Raw genomic sequence first — 10,681 nt, forward strand, 5'->3', positions numbered from 1 at the left:
TTTGATCGATAAAAAATAGTTCGCAGCACGAGAGAGCCTGCGGGCAACGAATGCAAATAGTAGAGTGTCTTAAGGCAAATCTGCATCTAGATCTTATCATGCTGGAGACGTCCCGTCGTAACGTGGGACATCTTTCAGAAGGTCATCCAGGTTCCATGATACAAACATCTTCAAGTCCAGCCCCCCATCCAAAGAAAGACCAACACCCATTGACGACACTATGAAAAAGCTGCAGGTTTAGCAGGAGACATCCATCCTATGTCCAATATTATTGTTCTGAGGTAAAGTCGATTTAATTTGCTAGCTAAATATTCTAAATTTCTTTTCCTTGTTTCCTCGTAGTAGACATTAAAAAAAAGAAGAAAGAAAACTACATTTCTCTTGGGCAACAAATTATCTAACATAGCATGCAGCTTCTCCTTAGATATGAAAGAGCTGGTGGGAACGATTGGCAATTCAATTGCCGATCTATGTTGAGAAAATGCTAACCAAAGCATCCAAAGTACCAAAACTTTAGCTCATCATTGGCCCGGCCGATGATCACTAAGTTGACAATGAAGGGAAGGAAGAAATAACTGTTTTGGGACTAAAGCAAAAGTGTTACAGTAATCAAAATTATTCTTCTTCAATCTTCATTTTTATATTTTGTTGCTCACACACACACTGGTTTACACACACCTCAAAAGGACCAGCGATGATATGGTACTTCCCCTATTACATCCAATGAGAAATGCACTAAGACGATTAGCTGCTTTTCTTCATTCTTCACGCATTTGGAGATCTCAAAGTTCCAGACGGAAGAAAACAAGAAAGAAAACAAAAAGAAGGCAAAAGACCCTCTTATCTCAAATTTCTCCTTTAGGACCAGCCTGCAAAAATGAGACCACTAATTCTCGTTAGAATCAACTCAATGGACTAAAACAAAAAGAATGTACTTGATTGAAGGCGAAGAAGCCACTGTCAAAACACACAAAACAGGTGTGTTAATAACCCATGGACTCGAACTAAGTTATCAAATTCAATGAGATCCACCGTAGAAAAGAAGAATTATTAGAATTGAAAATGAATTATGCTTGGAGAAACGTAGCTTAGTAATATATTCTATTCTTTCTTCAGGGACTGGTTTAAGATACCTGATGAGTTTTGCATCAAAATGAACAGGAATTAACTGTAATGCAAATCAAAATCAAATTCTTAAATTGGACCCAGGGATTGACAAGTACCTACACAAAACATGCATCATGTGCAAAGTAAATATGCTAGATTTACATGCATGTAGTCAGATGGAAATCATAGGCACACACACACACGTGTATTCACTAACACAAACATATGCCTATAGAACAGATGGTCTACTAGAGACCAATGTGTGGGCGAACACAGACAGCTAGGCCACTTGATCTCCATTCCCATCTCAATTAGATGGGTGTAGATTGCGTTCACCTTGAAACGAATGTGGGTAAGGATCAACAATTTAAACAAGCTCCCGTTCTAAAGCTTCAAATGAATGTGGGCAAACATGGAGTCCAGCCACTAGAAGGTTTAAACATATGGATTTAGAAGAATATCAAAGTTTCATATGGATTTAGAAGAACATCTGAAATTTTATTCTTAGAGTGAGATCTGAACATCCATAAATGACGCAGTCGCATTTAAAAAATAGAAAAAAAGATATTCGAATACAGCAATTCCATAAAAATGGAAAAACTTAGAAGGTCAAACTTACAGCTCAGTGTCTCCATCTCCGTGATTCCCTAGCTGCCACAGAAAGAAAGAAGAGCAACCTATTCCACAAACTTCCATTCAGCTTTGTCTCGTGATGCTCTTGATTGTTGAAACCAGCAGCCGATCACCAACAATTGACCTCACTTTTGCAATGAAAATATTCTTGCGGATTTTCCCAGCCTAAAGAAAGTAGAAATCAGTGACACATCTGATCCTTTTCATGCATCTATCTTATTCTATGTTAATAAAAGAATAAAAGTTGTTACATATTACCTTGTAACCATTATATAAGAAGTCCAAAGCTTTGGTCTTAGGGAAGGGAATTGACTTCTCTAATTCGGCAAACAGAAACGGAAATGACATCTTCGATCTCCGAGCTGAATATCGTATATTATTCTGCGCAACGCCAAAAGGTTCAACTTTAACCTCATGTCCAAGATCAATCAACTAACTGTAAAAAGCTCGTCTCTGCAATTTGACACTTTCAACTAAGAGAAAGATAGAGAGAGAGAGATACATGTTCCAAAGCTGCATTTGTTCCATTAGGATCACCATACGGTGCTGCACAATTGTGAAATGTCTCTTCCATTGATTTTCTGGTGCTTCCAGCTCCTGAAAACATGCAAGCATCGTAAGAAGCAAGCAATAATTAAAATGTCAGCACTAAATATCAGACGAAGTTCGGGGAATAGGTACCTTTCGGGTGAAGATAATCCCTGAAAGTCAAAACACACTCGGGAAGAATATGCGAATTCATATTAGTACTCCACAAAATATACCTCTTTGTATTCAAGGCATCATCCACACCATTATCAAACTCGTCACAGCTCGGACAGGCTTGTTCAGATCCAAACTGAACTTCCTCAACATTACCCATTATCACGCGACATAGTATGATGTGATGGTCACCATTAATATCAGTTTCTGCTGCGGATGCACTGAAAAGGAATTCTAGAAAGCGATTAGTTGTTTTTCCCATCTAATTTTCTCTTAACTATCTTCCAATTCCGATGATGGTAATAGTTTGGAATGCTAGACGAAGTCTTGGACAGAAGATCAAACTAGAAGCTCTATGACAACTGTTAAATAACCCTAGTTTCCTCATAATAAAGGCCCTAGAAACCACTCGTCTACAGTATTTTCAACAACATAATGGAACCATTTGAAACATATAAATACAAGATATGAACATAAATTACCTCAAATATGAACAACTTGCAGGAAACAGATTGATGCCAATGCCAAAAGATCCAGGCCCCCAACATAGATTGGACTTCCCAAAACCATGCATTACAATTTTGCCTGCATCCTTCACTGTAGTTACATACCAAGCGTATCTTACATTAGCATGCCCACGAGCAGCCTCTGTTCTTTCCGCCATCCTCTTAAAATCTTGAAGACGAGCCCCCGTACAACATCTATATACAGCAGTGACATAGGCCTTCGACGACGAGTTTCTCATTCCTCTAAGGAATACATTCTTAACTATGTTATGCGCCCTGTCAGTTTCTTTCAATCTCAACAGCAATCCTTTCAGGGAGGGAACGTTTTGTGGAACCAAATCAGGAGAGACACCACCTTGTACGCGAGACTCATATGGTGCTGATTGCAATTCTTCTCTTGGAGTAGGCATTACAGCGTCAGATTCAGCCGCATCAAGAGCATCAGCTTCACGACGAACTCTCAACTGGATTTCCATGTTAGGATCCGAATCGCAACTCTCCCCAGAACCTTCTTCTGAAAATAGTTCAGGGAAGAAACAGTGTCCTTCTACATCAATCCAAGCAACCGATCTATGAGACCCCTGTCCCAGGTCGACCTCAAACATCCGCAGGAAATCAACAATGAAGCAGCCACCGTCCGTCTCTAGGTACACTGCAGCTCTCCCATTCACAAATCCATCTTTCAAGACACTTAGAGTCTCATCTGGGTAGTCATTCCATTGACAATCTTTATAAAACATAAACCTAGAAGGTGCCCTACTCTTTCTAAAATTCTCATGATTCCTCATCAATGCTCGGCGATAACAACATCCAAATTCGCCAACTTCACCCTCACATCGACTGATTCCATGACCCGAACTTCCCAAATTCAGGTTCCTACTTGAGGTCGCTGCACGAATACGTTTCTCGATTGCCATTGCTCTGTTTCTCCTTGTGGAAGCCATCTTTCCCTAACTGAAAGAAACTGAAGTCCAGTTTCAAGAAAACAAGAAGTTCAGCAACACAATGTCCAGAATCACAATTACAGAGAGTCAGAGAGAGAGCGAGTGAGAGAGAGAGAGAGAGAGAGAGAGAGAGAGATCGGCGGGTTCTATTTCTGCCTACAGAAGGCTCACCGAGATGGCGCTACTGCCCAGAGAGAGAGCGCATTCGCATCGCACCGCCTCTTCTTGATCGGGCCAACTTCGAGAACGAGAAGGACAAGAAAGTTACGGAACTTGCAACGTTCGAATTTAAATAGCCGTTGGGGCGTAGTTGTAACACGAAACCGACTCTCTCCGCTCCCTTGGCGTGGCCCCACGACTCTTACGTGAGGTGAGGCGGTTAGTTACTCGCAAAAAGATACTTGCACAAGAAGATAACCCTCGCCTCAAGCCCACCAATCACACACCGACGAAGTTATTGATAGACTTGGCCAGGAAGATTACCTGTTTCTCAAAGTTTTCCACATTTATAGGCATCTTTTGATTTCTTCGAGAAGACGAAAACTGCCATCTCGTGAATTAAGAAGATGTCTCCGTAAAAGGATGAAGATATCTTGCACGGCAATTTTCGCGCTATCCTCGAGCTGATTTAATTGAAGAATTTACATTAGTATCTGGTACCGTATTTTCATGGTAAAATATTTTATTCCAATATATGGTTCAAGTAATTTGATAAGAAAACGGAATAGCACGTTGAGATAAAATGAACCTTGATGTCGATCCTAATGACAATGTTCATATATATCATATGCGAGAGATGGAATACAAATAGGGTGAACATAGGGTGAACACGAGTCGAACCGAGTTCAGTCAGTTCGAGCTCAACTTGGCTTGAGCTCCAAAATAATTCGATAAAAGAACTCGACTCGGCAGTTACGTGTTGAGCTTGAGCTCAACTCAATTAAAGCTCGACAAATTCGTTGAGGTCGAGCTTGACTCGATTAAGACTCAACAATCTCATTTGAATAGAATTGATATTCATCATTACGTGTTGAGCTCGAGCTCGACTCAATTAAGACTCGACAAAGTTGTAAAATAGTTTGAATATATTGACTTGTTTAAAATTCAAAAAACTCGATTAAAGCTCGAGCTCAACTCAACAATTACGTATTGAGCTCGAACTCAACTCGATTATTTGAATGAGTCAACTCATGAACTTGAGCTCGACTACTTAAGCAAATGACTCGGTTCAAACTCTTTCGAAAATCAGGTTTAACGAATTGAGCTCGAGTTTTTCACCTTAAATACAAGCGGCTTACAAATGGAAAGTTGACGAGAGAGGGCGACTCTACCTTTATTAATCAATAAAATAATCTAATATAGTTCTAATCTTAACAAGAAGGTCCACCAAGGCGAGTTGTGCTTTTAAGAGCTGTTTGAAATTAGTGCAAATGTTGCTAGAACTAACAAATGGTGATCTACCAGCCACAAATCGAGCGAGTGCGCAAAATCCATTAATTAGAACGAGAGGCCATTTTGGAATACTAATAGAACTAACAAATGGTGATCTACCAGCCACTAATCGAGCGAGTGCGCAAAATCCATTAATTAGAGCGAGAGGCCATTTTGGAATACTAACGTGATTAAAATCGACGTAGAAGAAACAAAAAATTCAATTACTCTGCAAGCTTGTACATGGCTAAAATGACAAAAATATCGCACTTTGTGCTTCATTCGTAACCAGAAGAATGGAATGGTTTATATATCTTTAGGTCGGTGATAATTCCTTGAATGGAACCAGCAGCAGCAGCTACGGATACAACAAGACAACCGGCACTGAGCACTTGAAACGAAAGCCACCGGCGGGAGAAGGCCGGCACTTTGTTGCGTGCCATGTACATCTCGGTCGGGAAGTAAACCGTCAGCGGCCAGAAGGCAATGGCACCGAGAAGAGCCAAAACGTCGTTGAAGAAAGGGACGATCATGGCTACCACTGTTGTGATTATCACGTAAATGGTCCTGAATAGAAGACGAAAACGGTTGGTGCAGTATTGCCCACATCCCGGAATATAAGCACTGATTTCCTTATTGATGAAGCTGTGCAATGGCCACCTTTTAGCTGCTGATTTTTCGACGAAGGAGAACACGGGTTGCGTAAATACCTGTTTAAGACAAAAAAAGGACAGAATTAGCTTTGAAATTAATTAAGGAGGAGTCAATGTATACTTCATTTTTCTATGTTTTAAGGAGCATATGTATGTCTGATTTCAGTTTATTTGAGGGACCTCATAATTGAATCAAAACATGCTTATGTACTTAAAGACTCTTGGTCACATTTCTAGTTGGGAACGCTGGAGAACAAATTTCATTGAGCTTGAAAGGCAGATAGAATGTATTTTCATATGAAGACATACATACTATTATTACTGAACATGCGTTATCTTCCATATCTACCTGCAGTAAATAGATGTGGCTAGCTTGTTCAGAACTTTTCTGTCCTACTTAATTATATGAGCTTAACAAAATCAAAATTAATATCTCAAAACATTGAAAAACATGGTGCCATCTTCATTCTATGAGCTGTTGATCGAAATGTGAGCTGAGATGTTAAACATAGGATCGAGGTTGATGGCAGACTTCATATAAGAACAAGCACGTTGTTTTTTGTTATTGTTGAAATTGAATCTGCAATACCAAGAGGATCAACATATACGAGCCTATACTCATTTGGCATTTTTAATTTGAAAAGAAAAATGAAAAAAGGGCCGAAAAAACTTAATGAGAAACTTACCTGGTAAGCACCAACCAAATGGATAATAATGCATATATTTGCAATGTCAATCAACCAAAATGGCTCATAGAAGCCAAAACCAGTGAGAAAATTGCCCGGTGCACTATTTCCAAATGCTCTGTAGCCAACACAACCACATGACAGGTAAAAAATTGAGGTAGACGCAACACCAAATTTGGTAGCTTTCTTCATCACTTTATTTTCTGGAGGATCCGACCTCAATGTATCCTGCAACATATGGCAAACTCATCAATGTAGTCATGATCATTTATCCAGCTCAAACCGCATCCATTAATGGGTCATTTTAACTTGCAAATATCCATGAAAAACTCAGATTCAAAACTAGTGTTTGAGCCTGTAAACTTAGTTTTCAGAAGAATTTTGAACAAGTAAATTCAGATCTCTTTAAGCTAATCGATTCTCAAATAGAAAAGAGCAAGTCAGGTCTCTCACTTGAATCTCGATGAGGACCATGGCGTAAGAATAGGCAAATGCCATGTTTCCAAGCGCTCGGAAACATCCCCATATCTTTTCATCTGCTGTGACATCAATGCCAACCTCCACTCCAGTCAGGCTTGTCCTGCTAGGTTCACCTCCTGCAATTTGTCATGCCCCTCCTCAAATACATGTATATGTGAAATATGGGAGATGAAAGATGTGAGAAACAACACAAGCTTTGCTGAGAAATATTTTGCAGCTCACCTACAGTTTTAGCAATAGAAAGACCCAAGCCTATGAAAGAGTATGAGAAGGACATGCCCGCAGCTACATAAGAGAGCCACCATATCTTATGGAAGTTGGGAATCTGTGATATGAAGATTTCCATAACACCAAAATATATCATGAAGAGGTTGCTAGAAGACTGGCAATCAACATCATGGCCATTTTTGTGGAAGCAATGGGACCTCTTCACAGCTCTGGTTGTCCACAATAAGAGAAAAGGAAGTGAGTGCAGAAGCAAAATGGAAATGTCGTTTTGGATGTCTTCTTCGTTCTGTTACAGTTATCGTCATTAATTTGGTATCCTTATATCAGAAACTAATTTAAGTTTGACATATGTTCAAAGGTCTTTTGAGTACTTCATGAACAATGGAAATGTAATTTTATACCTTAGTATTATATATATATATATATATATATATATATATATATATATATATATATATATATATATATATATATATATATATATATATACAACCTAGCTAGGGATATTTATCTGTTTCATTATCTTATTGTTTAAATCACAAAAAAAAATATAGTTACCTTCGACATTTAGAGAAAAAGAAATGATAAGAATTACGTCTTAAAACCTTGCTTTTCAAAACTAAAAGGTGGACAAGGGTAAAAGTCAGGATTCTTTCAAAGCAAACTTTGTGAAAATAGGTAAACAAGGATCCTATATAAAAAGTTGCAACAAGACCTTGTGAAAATTGAAATACTAAATACACCAATTTTATGAGACGAGATCATGCTAATTTTTGAAATATGCCACGAAAGCTACTGACTTGATATGTTGGATAATTTACTGAACATAAAAACGTAAAAACATTCATATGAGGTGAACTGGCTGAAACCCACTTCATGCTTATCGCCGTTGCAATGGTGTAACCAATTGACGTCCCAATTAAGTTGGCATATTGGGTGCACCCACATATTATGACTTTTATCCCTCCTGCAACCAAGATAAACAAAATAAAAAAGACATAAAATAACTGAGAATCCAATCTTGAATAACCACAAACTAAAATGCCAATGGTAGATCTATCTTTGATCTACTTACTAAAACTTGTATTTTTCTACCTCATTTACAGGAACAAATCAATGGATGAGGTATTCTCTTCAAAAACAAGAAATTCGCTTTTGATTTTTGAGATTGCTATTCACGAAAGGGAACTGATTTATTTTTTTCACATGTACTTCTATTAGATACTTATTATTTCTAAAAAGAGAACGTAGGAGTGTGAATTGGGTATTATCGTTGCTACTTGCGATGGTAAAATGCCATAACGTTCCACCTCATAACATTTCACCCATTCAAAGGTAGAATGCCATGATAAACAACCTGCTCCGGTAGAATCGTTAACATGTTATTAACACTCTTTTGCATGCATATGTAAAGATAAAGGTTGAACAAGGATGCATGTCTTTGGCCTTGAGGGTGAACGCTTTCTAAAATGACAGAAAATTCGTGTCGTCCAAAATTTACCCAAGTTGTTTCTCACGGCGTCCATGTAAGTGTAGCTTCTCTTGCCAGTTTCCGGACATCGGTAACAGTCAGCAAGGAGGGTGGAAGTGTAGAGAGTGATGACCGAGAACGACGTGAGCGCCAGAATTCCGGCCACCCATCCCAGCTGAGCTATGGCCCATGCAAGTGACAGCACCCCAGAACCGATCACCGCCGTTATGATGTGCGCCGAAGCCGTCCACACAGTTCCTGCCAGAAACATCGAAAGCCATCGTCCCCACCACCCACCATTGATAATCAGCATCGCCACAACAATCTAACACCAACGACGAAATGAACCAAGGTCAATGGAATATACCGGTTCTCCTAGGCAACCCGTCGTCGTCGACGTCCGTGTTGCCTTCCTCGATCGTGGCCAATCCGGCGCCCTCGGCCACCGGCTGCAACTCGACTGCCGGAACGGCGACAACCACAACTTCCTGTTGGTCAGACATTGTCGTCGATCAGAGAGGCAGCAGAGATCGTCAAGTCAGGACAAATCGTGAGATGGGAGGACTCAGAACGATGAGAGACTTATATAGCAAGTGACCGAGCAAGTCTGCCGTTAATTCTTCGAAAAACAAGCCTCTATTTTCTAAAGTTCCTGCAACGTCGCGGAATTTGTCGGATCACCACCTCCAGAAGAACAATTTCTACTGCAGACTGAAGGTTCATTTACAGATCCGGAGCACACGCTGCCGGAACTCAGTGTAAAACAGAGATCCGTTTATGCTGGATCGAGATAAAGTGGGTCAGACATTGGATCGTTCTCCCATTCACCTCCTCTAGCTTTTTTTTTTCCTTCTTAAATAACTTAAGCTGCAATTAATGTAAAAAAGGTTTAAAATACCTTCAATAAGGGCAATTTCATGTTCATTTGTTTACTTCAGTAGACAACAAGCGAAATAGTAACGTGGATTATTTCCTTTCTCATTGGTAATCAAGAAAAACCTAAGATAGCGGCAAAATTAATACTTTCTAAAGATTTATAACTTATTTTGCGAAAAATAATCCTATAATCATTTGGAATATGTTTTTCGTAATTTTAAAAGGTCGAAAACTCATTTGAATCGATCGTTAGGATCCGGACCTGAATCTGGTCTGCCTCCTTCCAAAGATTAGAGCGAAGAAGTTGGCAGCACCGGAAGATTTTTGTTTTTTGTTTTTGTTTTTTTCAAAATATTAACTAGAGGGCGATGAGATCTAATTAAGTTGTGGTGGTCAGTTAAAAGAGGAGAAGATGAGATGAGCTGAGAAATTCATGGTAGGAAGTGGATAAAGCTCCTCATTTTGGATCCGGAAAGGAAGGGATTCAGAGGGACTGCTTTCCCCACCAAGGATCTCCTCAATTTGCTGTAACCACCCTCTACATCCCTTTCTCTTTTCTGCCACACTTTATCCTATCCACTACAGCCTCAAAAACAAATGAATATGGTGTGCTTGCGTGCATGTGTGTGTGTGTTTGTGTGTGTTTGGCAGGAATCCTGCTCAGTAATGTAGCACTGAGTGCCATATGTGTGGCTCAAGATCCTGAAGATGAGAGGTGTGTCTCAAAATATCGGACGATACAAACCTGTATGGGACAAACCGGCCGGAATCGGCCAATGTAGGCTCATGCCAACTTATATACAAATGTAGGAGAGAGTTCTTTACAAAGGGAACTTTACTTGATCCTCAGGGGTGCGGCATAGTTGGTCAAACTGCTGGTGAAAGGCTAGTTACTTTGGTGGTTTACTTTTAGTGAAAACTTTCTCCATAAGCTCTAGAGCAGTTTACTCCAACCACAAACCAA

At 39.6% G+C, this 10,681-nt stretch overlaps 2 protein-coding genes across 2 annotated transcripts; both read right to left on the bottom strand.

The window, feature by feature from the left end:
* Positions 1-600: 600 nt before the first annotated feature.
* On the bottom strand, positions 601-4,143 carry LOC116249902 (probable inactive poly [ADP-ribose] polymerase SRO3). Its single transcript, XM_031623211.2, has 7 exons — positions 4,064-4,143; positions 2,925-3,912; positions 2,422-2,663; positions 2,243-2,337; positions 1,999-2,121; positions 1,727-1,905; positions 601-869 (listed from the first exon to the last, which is right to left on the bottom strand). The coding sequence occupies exons 2-6, from the start codon at positions 3,890-3,892 to the stop codon at positions 1,804-1,806; spliced, it is 1,530 nt and encodes a 509-aa protein (XP_031479071.1). The 5' UTR covers positions 3,893-3,912; positions 4,064-4,143; the 3' UTR covers positions 601-869; positions 1,727-1,803.
* A 1,383-nt stretch (positions 4,144-5,526) lies between these two features.
* LOC116250977 (amino acid permease 8-like) lies at positions 5,527-9,408 on the bottom strand. Its single transcript, XM_031625002.2, has 7 exons — positions 9,209-9,408; positions 8,872-9,099; positions 8,244-8,337; positions 7,365-7,579; positions 7,116-7,258; positions 6,663-6,890; positions 5,527-6,033 (listed from the first exon to the last, which is right to left on the bottom strand). The coding sequence occupies exons 1-7, from the start codon at positions 9,342-9,344 to the stop codon at positions 5,602-5,604; spliced, it is 1,476 nt and encodes a 491-aa protein (XP_031480862.1). The 5' UTR covers positions 9,345-9,408; the 3' UTR covers positions 5,527-5,601.
* Positions 9,409-10,681: the final 1,273 nt, after the last annotated feature.

This window comes from Nymphaea colorata, chromosome 3 (genome assembly GCF_008831285.2).
Source record: "Nymphaea colorata isolate Beijing-Zhang1983 chromosome 3, ASM883128v2, whole genome shotgun sequence".
NCBI lineage: Eukaryota > Viridiplantae > Streptophyta > Magnoliopsida > Nymphaeales > Nymphaeaceae > Nymphaea > Nymphaea colorata.